Below are 17,360 nucleotides of genomic sequence, written 5' to 3' on the forward strand. Positions count from 1 at the left end.
CCAGCCAGGAAGGAGGCCAGGCGGATTGTATTCAATTCAATGTTAGGTCGACGGCGTGAGTGGGCGAACGAGGCGACGGACCCAGTCAACCAGCGCCAGTGGCCAGTGGACGGGAGAGAGGGTGGGGGAAAGGGGGGGCGTGGGAGGGCAAAAAGGCCGCTAGACAGGGAAGGTGAGCGAGATTGGCCGCACTCGAGTTAGTGGCCTGGGCGAGATGGGACAGGGGCAGCGCTGGGCCCGGCCAAGGCCCATGGGATCTGGCACCCGGCCGCCTGGCATTGACTTGACTGCTGGGCTGCTGGGCTGCTGGTGGAAAACACGACATCTGGACGGAAACAATCATTAATGGGAAACATGGGGCCTTGGGGTCTGGTGCAAAATAGACGAGACGAGGCAGCGAGAGGCAAGAGGCGAGAAGCACGCCGCACACGCAGACGCAAGACTTTGATGCAAGTCGCAGACACTCGGTCCAAACTGCCTCGTAATCCTCCGTATTCGCCATGTCGTCGTCGCTGCGGCGGCTGATGATCAAGGTTTCGGTCCAGGCTGGACTTGGACTTGGTCTGGGACCGTCGTGGGCCTTAGCCTCAATCTCCATCCTCTCGTCCCTCTCTCGTCCTCCATTTGGTCACCATTCTCCTCCACCCTCTCTCTCTGAAAGCCCACTCACCCTGCGTTTTCGCCGACTCCATCTTGGCACCATGTTGCCATCCAGCAATCCTCTAGTGTTGCGTCCAGTGCGGTGCCACAGCCATGTATTGCAATACGGGCCTGATGGTGACTACTAGGTAGATACTGCCATCAGTCCCTCTGTGTCTAACAGAAACGTCCTGTGCCATGGTTTTTACGCGGGTTGTCGTGTTCTGTTATAACGGCATCGACTACTTGTCACTCCGTCATGGTTGGAACAGCCCTGAAGGATTGGAGCGTGCCGAGCATTTCGATCCATATTCAATGCACCGAGTACATACAATTAGTTTCCGGAGTACATGGTGTAACTCGGGCCTGGCCATATTCGTATAGCCGGTAAGGCTTTATACCTTTTCTCGTCGGGTCAGGCCGAAGGAGCGGGCCAGCTGATAGCTCAATAGTCGTGCCAAACTAAAACGCCTCCATACCCATCCAGGCACACACAATACAACGAATAATATGTGTATGCTCTGTTCAACAGTTCGTTCTGCCACGGCCACGATACGTGGAAAAGCCCCCCGAACCCTGATTTGATACGAAGTGCGTTGACAGGGCATTTGGTATTCTTTATTATTAGTGCCTCGTTTTCCGGGACAAGCGACAAGAACAAACGGGGTGCTTCATTTTTTTGTGGCTTAGCTGACGGGTCCTATCAAGAATCGAAGATGGGGGAAATTGTGTGAGAGAGAGAGGAAGATGCAGTCGCCGTCGTCATGCCAAGCCATGAAAAGTCTCTCGCCAGACAAATACGCTGGCCATGAGCGACTAGCAGCACAGCGTCCCAGTTCATGGCTGGTGTCGGAGAGGAGAGTTTCGCACCCCGTACGCACGACAATCATACCTGTTGCTGGGGAACCTGGCGGCGTGTGCTCTACGACGCCCGCAACGGCAGGCAGCCAACTTCACAAGACACGCAAAACCTCAAATGGTTCTGGTGATACAGCCAGTCCGTCCAAGTCGGGCATTCCCTCTCCCAAGGGCTTGCCAATTCAATGTTCCATGTTCCATTACCCCTGGAGACCACCACCCAGCCCTGGCCCAAGTGTTGGGCAGTGCATTCAACAAGGGTGTCGCTAGCAGCCCTGATTTGTCGAGCGTCGTTGGCTTTTGGCGGACGCAGCCCCTGGTCCCATGTCGATACAACTGGCCGTGCCCATGCAGGTAACTTCCTCACTCGGTGCATTTTGAACACCACAATTCACCATCCAGAGAACCCCAGTTTGGCCAGCAGTACCCTCCAAGACTCCACAAAGTCTCCAGGGGTGCTTGGGGTGGTAGCACAGGCGGGAGTCTGCTTGTCGCAGTACTAGTAGCCAAATACAAAGACGGTTCATACGACCTTCGTTGGATCTCCGTTCATGCACACATGGATCCTTAACCAGTCCTTTGGTGGTTAATGGCCGGGCAACAAATGCCCTTGGAGGCTTGGATGTCGACACCACGAGTTGAAATGGGTCCACATCAAAATTCTTTGGACGCAGGGAGACAAGGAGCATCCCTACACTTCAGCTGTTGTTGCCTGGATTGCTACGAGCAGACTGAGAAGTTGCACAAGTGCGATGGAGCATACGAGGATCCTCGTCACTTCCATCACCGTACTGATATGTACCCCGTACTAAGTCTGTCTTTTGATACCCCGTGCATTATTATCACGGCTATCAATCTTCGTGCGGTGACTGAGCCATTGGGCGACTGCTTCTGTCTGAGGTGGTGACAGTTACCTGTGGCAATTCAAATGTCCACTTCGAATCCCTCGCCCGTCTAATTGCCTCTCCCTGTATTATTTGGCCGTTTCAAACTTACCTGCGGCCATCTCCAACGATTATCACGCCGGGGAATAGACTTCGCTGGAGCGCGGTTAGGAAATTGACCAGACTCATAATGGTGTTTCAACAGGGCCCAGCGACAGCCTCCAATAAGAAGTACTCGGTACGGAGTAGACTAACTAACTTGCATTTTGACTCTTATCTCGCTGACTTGGTGGGATCTAGTAAGACATGGATCCAATGTGACGAACACTCTGGTATCAATCACCTGTTGGTGGAAAAATGCAAGACATTATTCGTAATTGAAAGCCAGATCACTCATCATGTCAGCCACCAATCCAATGGCTGGATGACTGGCCATGTGCTGCTGAATGTCTCTTCATCTTCCGCTTGCCTCGGCCAGAATACCACCTTTTGCGGTGGTGGGAGTCAAGCACTGGAGCAAAGCACAGCCATATCAATGCAGGCTATTCATTATACAGCGAATCTCCATTATAAACATCTAGTCGTCGCCGTTTATTAGGGCTATGTGGTCGACATTCTATCTCTCACTCATATGAAATCCCCCCTGCGGCAGTTGGTGCTATACGGGCCAGTACGCCACATGTAACGATTGCTAGAATTCACTGCGGTTTGGTATCCCGGCTTCTCGCCGCAGCGTCGTGATGAATAAATATGTACTACGAGTCAAACATTTTCCGTCGAGAAGCTGGGACAGACTGTTTCTCACCACCAGGAAGACCATTGGTGCGGGTACGGGGAGCGGTTCGGCACTCTCTGCCGGCGCGCGGCACGTAACACACACAATGGAGCCAGCAACCTTGGAAGTCTGGGGACACGGTGACGGTGACGTCTCATCCTTTACTAATTTACCTCACGAAACACATCCAGAGACCCGTTCGACATTGCAATGAAGCCCGTCTTGGACAACACGGCGCGTTTGACCTCGGTGCTCTGAAGGAAATCGCCGAGGGCCTCCTTGCTGCCATCGACAGCAACCGCCAGACTACTCTCTCTCAGAAGCGACCGGTGCCTCGGCGCGGTTGTGGCACAGCATCTACGTCAAGGCATCGCGGCCGAATAACGACGATGACTTCTCATCCTGTACATGTTATTTTATTCAAATCGGCTAGCTGTCTTTGCCCTTCGTTTGCGTGTCTTGAACGGTCACTGACGATCCCAGATAACAGGAGTGTGGTAAGGAACGCACGGACTTCACACTTGACGGGATATGTTGATTTGCGCCGCCTGAATTTGAGGGTGTCTAGACACATTGAATCAGGCTTGTCGTCCTACTAATTGAAGGCCCTGGTTGGAGCAGCACGGTCCGGCTTGCATCGAATAATATGACGTGGCGCTCTTTGCCATTGGCGATCTAGCAAGGAAACTTTTCTCCTTCATATTCCACTTTTTCAAAATTTTCCCACACACACACACACACACACACAAAACACACACAAAGCACACCTGTTCAGCCAAGCCCTTGTTCAAGGATGAATACATAGTACTAACTTACTTGTTACCACCATCATGCCAGCTACTTTACGTAGTACTTCTCCACCAGTACCGGCGCAATCTCGCTCTCTGACAAGAAAGCGGAGTACTAGCTAGATGACAACGTCATCCCCATCGCTCTGGAGCCAGCCGGTTGCTCAATTGCACGGCCACTAGCTTTCTGAAGGGCCCAAGACTGGCCTGAATCTGTCCTGAAAGGACAAGGCCCGTGTGGTGACCGCCGAGCCTCACAATAGCAGTTAAGTTAGCCTTGAGTTTTGCTTTGTCTTGGCCTGTCCGTCCCCATCTCTATGCATACGCGAATCGTAGCTTAACCGCGGTTGGGAGAAAGGATGCTCATTGCCACGTTGCTTCACGTATCCATAGGCTGGGGTGTCGGAATACGAATATAGATTCAAGACAATCGCAAATGATCGACACTAGGTCTTCTGCAAACAGTCGGCATGACCTGGATATATTCATTTCCCGCAGCGCATCACGGAGAATACCTAAGTCATTAATTCGGTCCCTTGCATGCTCCGTAGTGTCTTCCTAGTGCTTGTCCCTGCACATATGTACATATGGCACTTGACGTCGCTCCGGGATCTTGAGTGGTTGCCCGGTGTATAAGTTCATCAACAAACAAATGATGCCAATATCGGATTCATTTCAGGTTGCGATAATGATAGCTTCTGCGCCGAATATTACTAGCTGCAGGACATCGGAGAAGGTCTGGAAATTGGACAGTCCCTGGTCCGGAGGACCTTGTTCATAATTGTCAGATTGCCAGGGATGCCCAGGCATCTGGGACAGCTGCCAAACAAAATTTCTCTTTTAGGCCCTGCACCATGCAAGATAAATTTGATGTCTGCACAGCGTAAGGTGGCTAGTCGCCCTTTATGCCTTGTCTGATGCGGCAAGGGCCGCAAATCCGACAAAAGAAGTGACTGTCTGTCTGTATGTACATGCCTTGGATTGTGTTGAGGTGCGTTGGTTGTACTAAACCAGGATGCGACCCAATAAGAAAACCCATATTTAAGGATACTTGAATCTCTCAAGAATATGGTAATAATAAAAGTATGAATAATTTGTGGTATATGAATATGCTCTATAATTACCGACTTTGTGAGACTTGGAAGCCACTAAAAAGGTAGCTTCAAGGTACATACCTACCTAGGTAGGTACCTAGGTAGGTACCTATTCTAGAACAGTGGAGCCTGTACAGCCAACGGACATGAGCACAGCTTGGTCGTTGGTGTAACAGACGACGTGGCGCTTCAGAGCCACCTGATGTCTGGAAGGGCCAGCCACAGTAACGCTGCAGGCGGCCCCTGGAGGACCCTGAATTCTGCGCCACATTATGGGATCGGTGTGGCGGCCGTGGGGATGAGGGTGTCCAGATACACCGCCTTTGCTCTTTAGTATCCGGTCGACGGCAGAAAAAAACCTAGGTGGTACTCCTGCCTTAACGGTGAAGTTTGCCTTTCACTGTCACCGAAGATCCGACGACTCACATAACGGTAATGTCTGACGACGAGGCACCCACTCTTGTGCCGGCGGGGGGCCAGGAACAGACAACCAAGTCCCTTGGTATGCGAAAAAATGGTATGCTATGCTTCTCTGGCAACCACACGCGAAGAGGAACGGCTTTGGACTCTGACACCCGCACGTTCAGGCAAGCAGTGGCATGAACAGAAAAAGGCCTTTCGCCCAACCAAGGGCTTGACCACCTTTGAGAAACGAGCGAAAGAAAGAGCCGCTATGGCTCAAATGAAGGCAAAGGAGAAGGAGATGAAGGAGGAGAAGGAGGCAATGAGGAAGGTACGCACACAGCGCAGATAACGGGGTGGCTTCTGCAATCCGTGTGTAGCCAGTCAGTCAGTCAGTGGTACAGGGCAGTCGGCTAACTACCAAATTTACAGGAAAAAATCGAGAAAATCCGAGAAAAACGTGCCAAGAAGGAGGAAAAAGAGCGTTACGAGAAGATGGCGGAGACGATGCACCGCAAGCGCGTTGAGCGATTGAAGAGAAAAGAGAAGCGCAACAAGCTTATCAATTCATGAGACCATTAAAGAATGATTGGCATGGCAAGCTCGGAGCGAAATACACCTGACATATGCCGTGGTCGGATATGCGGGCAAAGCGCAAAATACGAACGAAAATACATGGATACGTTGGCTGCCGAGTAATCTGATCTGGCCAGGAGGTTTTCACGCATCGCGCTATCGTTTCGAATATAGGCGCTTTGCAGTAGTATAAGATGTGGCCCACGTCGCCGTGGCTGAAGAACAGCACGATTGAACATGAAACGAAACGAGGCTGTTTACAGTACACACGGATTACTTTAGAGTTTGCCAACACTTGTAGAAGTATTGTGTGGAAACAGTCAGGCATGGGCACCTACCTCCTTGCGCGTGGAGGTGTATGAGCAAATACGTCTAGTATTGACAAAATATTAAAAACTGCGCAAAATCTTGAATATTCGGACAGTATTGACTGTTGCATTTATTTCGAACATGGAGACGTTTTTGCAAACTAGCCGGCGCCATGTGATTGATTTCCACGGCCAATCCGTAAAGTTTCTTTGCTGGTGCTTGCTGGCATGTGAAGCAGGTTTCGGTCACGATTGACCGCCAGGCCCCACCCACCTCTTTTCTCGGAGCTCGCTCCTCTGACCAGCTAGAACAAGCAACACTCCATCGCTTTGCCTCTCATTGGGCTGCTTGCGTCACCCACAGACGGGTACTCGGCACGGAACATGGCACAAGAAGATCGGGCAATCTAACATGCTCAAGACGGAACGTGATGTCTACACTTAACGATGGCTTGGATGTTCCCAAGCGGTCATGGCCCTCGCAGCCTAGTGGGCGCCATCATATCAAGCGATCGCTGACAGAGCTCGCGTCACCCGGGAAGCTTCATCGTCGCCCACATCTGTACCGTCAACAATTGAGCCAATCCGAGGAAAAAGATAAGCCCCCACTGTCGTCGGCTATTCTTGCGGCGCAAGGTCGACATTCTCTTGATATACCACCCTCGACGACATCGACGCCGTTTATGAGTCCGAATCCGAGCCGACGTGCCAGTATATTGGGGCCGAGGGAAAATAGGGATGGGGAATCCAGGGAGAAGCGGGAGAAGATGGAAATCAAGACGCAGCTGGAACAGGAGAAGGCCTCGATACGAACTGAGTGAGTCCATGCCGGGTCAGTGATGCTCGCAGGGGTTGATAACAAAATGCTAATATTGCCCAGAGGTTTGAAGCAGTCGCTGATGGACCTCAACGCTTTCTCGACCACCATGACAAAGCGCCTAGATGATACGTACTACTCGGTCCTCGAAAAGATGAGCACTCTTCAAAACACGGTATTTGCTCTGAAAGATCTGGCTGAAGACTCTCATAACCTGTGCGAATCGTTCGACAAGGAGGCGAGAGATTTAGAAAGCGATATTATTCGTCAACTAAGTGCTGCTGGCCAATTTGAAGAGCAGCAACGAAGAATCTCGTCGCTCCAGAAACGCATACACAGGGGCCGTGATCAGATACAAACCCTCGCGTCCAGGGTTGACGTAGTCCAGACGAGGGTTGAGAGGTGGGAACAGGCCGACAGGCGATGGCAGGAAAAGACTCGCAAGAAACTCAAGATTATATGGTCCGTTACTACAGTTCTGGCTCTGGTCATGATCGCTTTCATAGTCGGCATGAATTACGCGAATGTGGAAGGGCAAGGTGGAATGCGGTGGAATGCGAGCATGAGCCCAAATGTACCTCCGTGGTTGACTACGTTGAGTTCCCACCATAGCGAGAGCACAGAAGAGTCTGGGAGGAGGTTGCTGTGGAAAGCGCCCCTCGGGGATGACGAGAGGTTGCGGGCGTTTGATGAATTGTGAATGATTTGGCAGTAATTTGCTCAAGCCGTTGACGCAGCATGTGGTTTGGCGTTTTAACTTGGATTGCTTGAAACATCCAACGAATCCAACGATACCCTTGGTCATTTATTTAGAAGAGTTTTCCTTGTCTGATGTCCTTTTAGGAATAGACTGGTGCATGACGGATCTTTGTGAAGGCAATAGGTGTGTGATTGGCGGTGTTGGTAACGTCAGCTAGGTAATTCTTTGTAAAAAATGCTGACCAACTTGAAAGCCCATTCGTGAAGCATCTCTTTGCGTTTGTGTGCTGACGACTTTGTATGTATATCAGCTTGAAAGAGGATGTAGAGCACGCGACTACTACTACCCTCTGTGTACTGCGTACAGAAGACTACATATCCATCATGGCAACTAGCTCAAATGGGCGCCAAGCTCGGCTTCACCGACGGGCTTCACGTAACGGGTGCATTTGTGGTTCAAGGTGCTCAGCCACAATTTGTGCTTGCAGCGTGACGTTCTGAGCCTCGCTGACTTGCATACGTTGCTGCAGGTGGGTGTAGGGTGATGAGTCGAGTTGACCTCGGTTGCGTGATATCCGCTGGATGGCGGCACGACGGCAATGATTGGTATTCCTGCATCTCTGCTCGTTGGAGGTCTGAATGCCCGCATCAACAGCGGCTGCGGTGTGAGCGGCAGTTTGGAGCCTCAAACGGTGAGAGCGGGCTTGGCGGCGGTTCCTGACGTGGCGCTACCGACTGTTGAACGCAGATCTGAGAACCATCATTGATATTTGTAGCATCACAGGGCATTGCACTGCCAGTGCCAAGCGGGTAGGGTGATGAAAATCGGCCTTGTGCATCAAGACGGGCTGCCTTGTCCTCGAGTCACCTACATAAAGCTGACCACAGAGTGCGTGTTCCGACTGGAGTGACGACTGGCCCGCTTCCAAATGGTGCATGGAGTCTGGCTACGGAAAACTTCCGTGAATCATGAATGCCACCGGACATTGTAATTGAGGAAAGTATGGGGTACTAGTAGTTTGTGTTTGTTGTGGTCGGAGCGGTAGGGCTGGAGAACATCTGGACATGCCACTCGGTAATACTCCGTACCATTCATTACTCCGTACGACCGACCCAACTCCAGTACCTCCAGTACCGCGCCACGCAGTGGCACGCACGGCTGACTGCTGTTCAACATTAGATTGACGTCAAATGCTCCTCGGCCGGATTATTGGCAGTATCATTTCCCAACAGTGGCTTGGACGCCCGAGGGGCGTGACGTGAGATGCAAGGCTGGATGGCGGTGATTCGACAGGCACACACACGTCATGTCCTGTCGTGCCCCGCCATGGGGGGCTTGCGATTCCAGATCCCGGGCGGCGTGCAGCAATCTTCAATCTCGTCGAAATTAACCAAACATTTGAACCAGACCAGACAGCACCGTGCATTGGGCGGCGCTGCTGACACGACGCAGACAGAGTGCAAAGGAGCCAGACAGCTCGAGCCACCGACAACCCGATGCCATGGCGGTGCCATATGTCTTGGCAGCAGCACTCGGCGAGAAGAATGGCGGCTTGCGAAAATGAAGTAACTACAGTCTACGGCAGAATATAGTTAACTATTTACCCACCAAGAAGTATGCACTAATATACCGTTACATGTCATAAATATAGAGCGTGATAGCCAGGTGCTTGACCTGGTTATTGTATGTAGTCACTCAGTAGGCAATGGCCTTGCAACCAAACAATGCGCATCCTGGCCTTCAACCCATTCACCCATTTAACCGCCGAGAGGAGGTGCATGTGGAGGCTGTGGCATTGACACTGGCCAGCCAAGGCACCAAAGGGCTCGGCAAGCAACCCTGGGTCACTCTTTGAACCATTCAAACGCTCAATCGGAGGGTGCCAGTCTCCATTCTCTAGTCTCTCATGCTGCGACGCGTTTCCGTGCCGCCGCAGATGGATAGAAAGTATTAAGAAGGCCAAGATGCGCGAGCCCCGTCACATTGTCCTTGCTGGCCAGTTTGCCTTTGTCTTGTTCTTCATTGTCCGGACCGTTTGTTGAGAGTCTGGCATGTGGTTTCCAAGTGCTGTCGGCTCCATTGATGTCGAGTTCTAGCTGCGCCCCTCCCTCAAGTGCTCTCAAGTGCTGTATTGACGTAACCAGTTGACGTCTGCCGGCGACCCAGCTGGGCTGTAACCCCGCCATAACTTCTTAACTACATTCGCCCTGAGCATCTTCCCGAGCCGTCCAGCTCTCGCGGTCGAACAGATTCGAACACATCTCCACCGGCTTCGCCTCGTTCACCGGAAAGCTGGCGTCCCTGGGAAGAAGGAAAACAAGCTGATCGTTCGAACCTCTGTTTCGACATCCCCGCGCGCACATCGAGGCCACCACGCGCGACGCTCTACATACGTACACACGCCTTGTCGCCATGGCTCAAGATAGCGACGTCACCTCGTCGGCCGAAGCTGCAGCATCTGCTACCACCAGCACCACCGGCGCTGTCGAAACGAAAGAACTTCCCATCCGCCAGACCAGCTTTGGAACGGCTGCTTCTGGACAGACCCTGACGGGGAAGCAGGAACATTGTGCGTTGTGTCTCCTGCAAACATACATATACCGCCTGACGACTGTGACTGTGATGCTAACGTTCCAATTTCCGCCAACAGACCTCAAGCGCGAGCTTATTTCCAAGCAGGTGAAATGGGAAATCGACGAACTCAACTCCCCAACCGCTCTGCAGCGATTCGGGGCGCCATTTCGTTCTGAGCGTGGTGAGGTCTCGCCTGAGGAGTCGGAACTCCCCATTCTTCGTTTCATCTTTGTCCACCATGTCCGGGACTTTCCCTTCCTTGACAAGGCCAGGGAAAAGGAGTTTTGGCAAGACAAGCTTCAAGTTGTATGTCTTCACCGTCCTGTTCCGGGTTCCCCCCCCATTATTTCCCCCCTTTTCTTCCCCGCAAACATCACGTTCTAACAAAAGTGGCACAAACCGTGTAGTTCTTGGAGTCATTTGCCGTGAAGCGCGTCTCATCATCCGAAGACCGGCTTGAGGAGACTAAGCGTAGAAAGCTTGCCATCAAGGCCCAGAAGCTCATCGAACTGATGATGGTTTCTGGCATACCAACATCCTCTGGCTTCGAAGAGCGCATTCGTTTTTCAGAGATTGAGATTGTCGACAGCAACGCCATTGAGACTGGATTAGTGCATAGTATACCCGAGGGCAACTACATCAATGGCTGGGATGTCAATGTCGCTGGTGTGCGCGTCATGACTGTCAAGGGGAGGATCCGGCAACACAAACACGCCGAGTTCTTGCTTCGTATCAAGCAAAAGGGCGAGCTGGAGCACTTTGTCGGCCGGAGGTATGGAGACTTTAGTAGACTCCACAAACGACTAAAGACGGAGTTGCCTGGCCGGATTCTGCCCCCTCTGCCTAAGAAGAATAAGTCTAGCACTACGGCATCTGGGCTGTGGACCGGATGGAGCAATGCCGATGATTCGGATGCGTCGTCTGTATCGTCTGTTTCCACCCGACTCACAAATGCCCCCGTGCCGCAGTCTGGCGGTATTTCGTCGCTGTTGGCGCCCACAGGACCTAGTAAGATATACGACTTGCGATTGCTTGATATTGCCGAAGCTGACACACATTCGATCAGGCCAACGAAAACCTGGTCCTGCTCGATCCATTCGCTCCGCAAGAGAGTCTCCTCGACCCTCGGTTGATGGGAAGCAGAGTCCTGAGAAGCAGGATGCTGACGATGTGCGTTTGCAACTTACACAATGCTCGAGGTCTTATTGAATGGAACTGACAAACACATCTCAGAGCGTGGTATTGTGGAGAGAATCCTCTCGCGTTTCTCTCCGTGCCTTTTTGAGGTCTCTGTTGCACAACCCGCAGGTGGCCAACACCAAAGCCATGCAAGAGTTCCTGAGCGGTGACCCCATCACCCCCACCGACGATGATGTCGAGGACATTATGAGGCGCAAGGCTATCGACGAGAAGCGAATCGAGGAACAGAAACAGTTTTACGAGATTGCGAGGAAGAGAGCCGCGGAACTTGACGAGTACATGGAGCAGTAAGTCCAAGTCTTTAGCCTATGTTCTTCACCAACGTCTTGATGCTAAGCAGGCACAGATTTCGGCGGGATATTGTCGAACAAAACGGTCTTACAATGCTTTTCAAGGAAATCAAGGACAAGGAGACGATTCAAGACCTCAGCCTCCGGTATCAAAAGTTTGCAGAGTGGTTGAGAATTGAAGTTGCAGCTGTGATTTATCACCTCTTCCTTGCAGAAGACAACTCGCCTGAGATTTTTGCCCAAGCGAAGCGCATTCACTCCCTGATCCCCTACTCGGTCCTCAAAAATGTCATTCGCATTGCCAACCCAGCGGCAGTCATGTCGGGCGTGCTGGATATCTTCCTGGCCCAACCGTTCGGTGCCAGATCACTAATGCAAAGAATATTCTCTCTCACTCTCAATGACGGGATCAAGAGCTTCCAAAAGTCCATTGACGCTCTAACAAACAAGATCGCGGACCCCATCTTTACTGACAAGCTGAAGAGATACACACACGCCGAGGAAGATCTGAAAGCCGCGATTCGCTTGGAGGCTGAAGAGGAACAGATCGACCTTATTGTTGCCATTATGCGATCCAATCTCATTGAGCCTGAATTAACTAGCGAACAAATTCAGCGTCTGTTTAATGCATACGTTGCGTTCAACAATGCCGTCGAAAACGTTGACGAGGAATTGAAGCAAGGCGCACAATTGTTCTCGTATCTGAAGCAGCTTCTTAAGCTCTGCACACGACAGCGAGACAAGGCTATGATGCTTCAACTGATTGAGGAGCCGGTGACGCTGCAACTATTCCGAGATCTGTTTACAATCTTTTACGAGCCTCTTGTTAGAGTATACAAGTCCGCCAATGTCTATAATAGTGTCACAGACTTTGCGGTCTTTATAGATGACATGATCCAGGCAAGATCAACACACGCCGCCCGCCGTTGTTACAAGACTACCTTACTAACCATGCAAAAAATGATTAGGTCGTCGACAAGTGCAGAGAGCAGGATGCCTCGGCAGATCCCAACCAGACGGTTCAAGCTTTTATCGATTTATGCCAGAGACACGAGCATAACTTTTACAAATTTGTTCATGAGGTCCACACACACGACAATGGCCTTTTTACGCAGCTCATGGGCTGGATCGAAGGAATCCTCGAGTTCCTCCGCCACGGACCCAAGAACGGAACGCTTAATGTTAATGCATTGTTCGAAGGCGGTGTTAGTGCAGGAATTTTAGACAAGGAAAAGGCCATTCAAGAGATCAACTCTCTCATCGCATGGCAGGAGGCGAGGAAGAAGTGGCACCACGACAAGACGCGACAGAAGATGGCCGCGGAGGGCCAGCCTCTAGGCTCTGTAGGAGCCATTGGAACTGGCTTCGATTCTGCTGATTTTGGCTTAGACGGACAAGACCTGCAGGACATGGCATACGACTTCGAGTCCGAGTCCGAAAAGGAGGCGGAGGCGGAGGAAGAGGATGAGCTGGATCCTATCTCGGCCGAGAGGCGCAGAAGAGCTAAGAAACAAGATCGACTTCGCCGTAGTGCAGGGGAGCCGGTGAAGCCTGAGATCTCTGAGGTCCACAAGCTGCATGACAATTTCTTGGTCATGCTGCGGGAGGTGCTGGCAGGTTAATGTGTGTGCGAGGGACAGGACTTTGAGGACGTTTTTGCAAGTTGAATCCTCATACATCCATCCTTACGCATGCCGTATGGAAGCGTAGAGCCATCATGTTCCAATGTTCAAGTTTTGTGGGCAATTTATCGTGTTATTCAAGATACCTAGGTATTACTAGAAGTCAAATAAGAATAAAAGCACTGATTTTTTAGATTATTTTTGTCCGTATCCAGACGGCTGTCACTCCCATGATGATAATGCTCGTGCTTTGTAAAAGTGTGGACCCCGAAGAAGGCTGGCGGTGACTGATTACCGTATTGTGGGGCGAGCGAATTAAATGAAAGGTACTCCGTACGGAGTTCGGGGAGTACGGGGAGACAAGAGCGAGGGAGGTGGAAACAAGCCGGAACACATGGAGGTTCTCCCATGTGACGGCTACGGGTCTTCAAGCCAAGAGCGAAGATTATCCGTCCGACGATGAGTTTGCGGGACGGGCGCCGACATTACAGAACTGGAGACAGCGTGAGAGGCATAAGAAAAAGAATTAAAGCTTAAATGTGTGGATTGTCGTCGTCAATCGGGAGCCAAAAAATCTCGATTACATGTTCCGTCAGTCGCCATCGGCTGCCATGCAGAAGTATGTACATGCCGGTGGCACAGAGGTGTGACGGTTTATTAGGCTATTGGACCAAAGGGCAGAGGCCAAACAGCGCTTAAAGGCTGCTAATAGCTCCGCGCTGATTGGCCAAATGGACCGAGGAACCGAGCACGCTTGTTCCGAAAGTGAGCCATCCAATGCTAAGCAGCGCAAAGAAACCCATCAACCGCCGTCGTTCGTGACTTGGGTCTGAATATTCTACCTCCCATCCGCCGAGCTTCAACGCCATCGCGTCTCGATTTTCTGCGCATGCAGACTAGGTGAACGCGAATACTCTTGACCATGGCTTCTTCTATGGCTCTGAGGAAATTGACCTCTGGCTCTGCTGTGCGTACTCAATCCGTCCCCCCTCGTTGCGAGCTCGTGCCCAATCTAAACCCTCCGCTTCGTCCCATCTATGAACGGCTCCCTACCGATCGACGGACGACTGACCCCTTTTGGCCACTCAATTGTTTGTAACTGATTGCGCTCTGGCATCTATGCTGACGTGCTGTGTTGTCATGCAGTTTTCGCGATTGGCGAGAAGCCAGGCCAGGGCCTTTTCTACTACCCGACCTGCTGGTAAGTCTGGCCTCGGGATGCAGCGACCCAACACAACTGCGAGCATGGGCTGATTTTTGGACTACAATTGCAGCTCGAGTTATTGCCAACCATCCCCTGAGAGCTAAGGAGGCTTCTCCTCATGTCAGCACAAAGTACAACGTTATTGTGCGTACTTCTACGAGGCCCCGAGCAATCCCGGCTCACCACTACCCCCCCCCAAAGCAATGACAGCCGAAATTGACTCGTCATCGATATTTAGGATCACGAGTACGATGCCCTCGTCGTCGGCGCCGGTGGTGCTGGCCTCCGTGCTGCCTTCGGTCTCGCTGAGGCTGGCTTCAACACTGCCTGTATCTCTAAGCTGTTTCCTACTCGAAGTCACACTGTCGCCGCTCAGGGTGGCATCAACGCTGCTCTCGGCAACATGCACGAGGATGACTGGAGATGGCACATGTACGATACCGTCAAGGGCTCTGACTGGCTGGGCGATCAGGATGCTATTCATTACATGACCCGTGAAGCTCCCGCCTCCATTATCGAACTTGAGCACTATGGTTGCCCCTTCTCCCGAACCGAGGAGGGAAAAATGTGAGCCACGACACCCGCTTGATGTTGAGGCCCATATGAGGTTTTTTGAGTGTGCTGACCCCTTTCATCATCTCATAGCTACCAGCGAGCTTTCGGTGGACAGTCCCAGAAGTACGGCAAGGGCGGCCAGGCCTACCGATGCTGCGCCGCAGCTGACCGAACCGGCCACGCTCTTCTGCATACTCTCTACGGCCAGTCTCTCGCCCACAACACCAACTACTTCATCGAGTATTTCGCTCTGGATCTGATTATGCAGGATGGCGAATGCCGTGGTGTCCTCGCCTACAACCAGGAGGATGGTACTTTGCACCGATTCCTTGCCAACAACACTGTCCTGGCCACCGGTGGTTATGGCCGTGCGTACTTTAGCTGCACGTCTGCCCATACTTGCACTGGTGACGGCATGGCCATGGTTGCCCGTGCTGGTCTCCCCAACCAGGATCTCGAGTTCGTTCAATTCCATCCTACCGGCATCTACGGTGCTGGCTGCTTGATCACCGAGGGTGCTCGCGGTGAAGGTGGTTACCTGCTCAACTCTGAGGGTGAACGTTTTATGGAGCGTTACGCGCCTACTGCTAAGGATTTGGCCTCTCGTGATGTCGTCTCTCGATCCATGACCATGGAAATTCGTGACGGCCGTGGTGTCGGTGCTGAGAAGGATCACATCTACCTCCAGCTCAGCCACTTGCCCGCTGAGATTCTTGCTGAGCGTCTGCCCGGTATCTCCGAGACTGCTGGTATCTTTGCTGGCGTCGATGTCCGAAAGCAACCCATTCCTGTCTTACCTACTGTCCACTACAACATGGGTGGCATCCCGACCCGCTACACTGGCGAGGTGCTTACCGTCGATGAGCAGGGCAATGACAAGGTTGTTCCCGGTCTGTTCGCCTGTGGTGAGGCTGCTTGCGTGTCTGTCCACGGTGCTAACCGTCTTGGCGCCAACTCTCTGCTGGATCTCGTCGTCTTCGGCCGTGCCGTTTCGCACACTATCCGTGACAACTTTAAGCCTGGTGAAAAGCTCAAGCCTCTTGCTGCTGATGCTGGTGCTGAGCATATTGAGGTTCTGGACCAGGTCCGAACCTCTGACGGCCCCAAGAGCACTGCTGAGATCCGTCTGGCCATGCAGAAGGCCATGCAGACTGATGTCTCCGTGTTCCGCACTCAGGAGAGTTTGGACGAGGGTGTACGCAAGATGAACGCGATTGACCCCATGTTCAAGGAAGTTGGCATCAAAGACCGCAGCATGATCTGGAACTCTGACCTCGTCGAGACTCTAGAACTGCGAAACCTCTTGACTTGCGCGTAAGTTGCAATATATATGCTGACATGTTTCATATGTGACTGCGTCACCCCGAGGCTGACTTTGTTTGTGTTTGTAGTACCCAAACTGCTACTTCCGCCGCTGCCCGAAAGGAGTCCCGTGGTGCCCACGCCAGGGAGGATTACCCCGACCGAGACGACAAGAACTGGATGAAGCACACTCTATCCTTCCAGAAGACGCCTCACGGCAAGGTTGACCTGAAGTACCGTGGCGTTATTTCAACCACTCTGGATGAGAACGAGTGCAAGCCTGTACCTCCCTTCAAGCGTGTATACTAAACAAGACGTGGCATGAGTAGAGGGTGGGGAAGGGCGTGTCTGAATTACGGTTGCTGGGATAGCAAAAAGACAAGTAGATTATTAACCACGGAATTGAGGCGTCTCCTTTGTTGTAAGACATGCGATATATCCGGAATTAGTTGGAAGGAAAGCCCTGTTACGGGCCGTGGAGACGGTGGCGTACCAACATGTCGTCGTGTTGGTGTGGCCGAAACGAGGCTAGATGTGTACTAGGTTTCTGGAGCGGTTAGCTATGTAGTCGAGTTGCAAGGAAAGTTTCTTTTTTTTTTCTTTTTCTTTTTCCCATATTCTTTTCCACCCATTCTCGCACAAACAGCCTCTGTTACACTTGTCGCGTCTCACAGCCGTCACTACCTCGGGCCTTTCCGGGAGCAGACGATGTGGCTTGGTTGCAGGGTCTGTCTTTCTTGGTGATGAGGCTGGACCTGATGCGAGAAATAGG

The 17,360-nt window shown here is 52.0% G+C and overlaps 5 protein-coding genes across 5 annotated transcripts; all 5 read left to right on the plus strand.

Moving 5' to 3' along the window:
• The first annotated feature begins 5,423 nt into the window (after positions 1-5,423).
• On the plus strand, positions 5,424-6,586 carry CGR1 (rRNA-processing protein cgr1). Its single transcript, XM_007809213.2, has 3 exons — positions 5,424-5,555; positions 5,626-5,771; positions 5,873-6,586. Exons 1-3 carry the CDS (start codon positions 5,474-5,476, stop codon positions 6,011-6,013), a joined length of 369 nt encoding a protein of 122 aa, XP_007807404.2. The 5' UTR covers positions 5,424-5,473; the 3' UTR covers positions 6,014-6,586.
• Positions 6,587-6,755: 169 nt separating this feature from the next.
• On the plus strand, positions 6,756-7,841 carry J3458_004619 (uncharacterized protein; the record flags this gene model as incomplete). Its single annotated transcript, XM_007809212.2, has 2 exons — positions 6,756-7,141; positions 7,205-7,841. The coding sequence occupies 2 exons, from the start codon at positions 6,756-6,758 to the stop codon at positions 7,839-7,841; spliced, it is 1,023 nt and encodes a 340-aa protein (XP_007807403.2).
• A 1,263-nt stretch (positions 7,842-9,104) lies between these two features.
• J3458_004620 (uncharacterized protein) lies at positions 9,105-9,410 on the plus strand (the record flags this gene model as incomplete). The annotated part of the gene is made up of 1 exon (XM_066118312.1): positions 9,105-9,410. The coding sequence occupies one exon, from the start codon at positions 9,105-9,107 to the stop codon at positions 9,408-9,410; it is 306 nt and encodes a 101-aa protein (XP_065976915.1).
• Positions 9,411-9,840: 430 nt separating this feature from the next.
• Positions 9,841-13,711, plus strand: J3458_004621 (uncharacterized protein). The gene is made up of 7 exons (XM_066118313.1): positions 9,841-10,410; positions 10,492-10,721; positions 10,823-11,423; positions 11,482-11,585; positions 11,649-11,902; positions 11,962-12,805; positions 12,874-13,711. The coding sequence occupies exons 1-7, from the start codon at positions 10,254-10,256 to the stop codon at positions 13,525-13,527; spliced, it is 2,844 nt and encodes a 947-aa protein (XP_065976916.1). The 5' UTR covers positions 9,841-10,253; the 3' UTR covers positions 13,528-13,711.
• A 738-nt stretch (positions 13,712-14,449) lies between these two features.
• Positions 14,450-16,897, plus strand: SDH1 (succinate dehydrogenase flavoprotein subunit; the record flags this gene model as incomplete). Its single annotated transcript, XM_007809210.2, has 6 exons — positions 14,450-14,494; positions 14,674-14,728; positions 14,802-14,875; positions 14,970-15,298; positions 15,377-16,600; positions 16,678-16,897. 6 exons carry the CDS (start codon positions 14,450-14,452, stop codon positions 16,895-16,897), a joined length of 1,947 nt encoding a protein of 648 aa, XP_007807401.2.
• Positions 16,898-17,360: the final 463 nt, after the last annotated feature.

Source organism: Metarhizium acridum, assembly GCF_019434415.1.
Source record: "Metarhizium acridum strain ARSEF 324 chromosome Unknown scaffold_29, whole genome shotgun sequence".
Taxonomy (NCBI): Eukaryota; Fungi; Ascomycota; class Sordariomycetes; order Hypocreales; family Clavicipitaceae; genus Metarhizium; species Metarhizium acridum.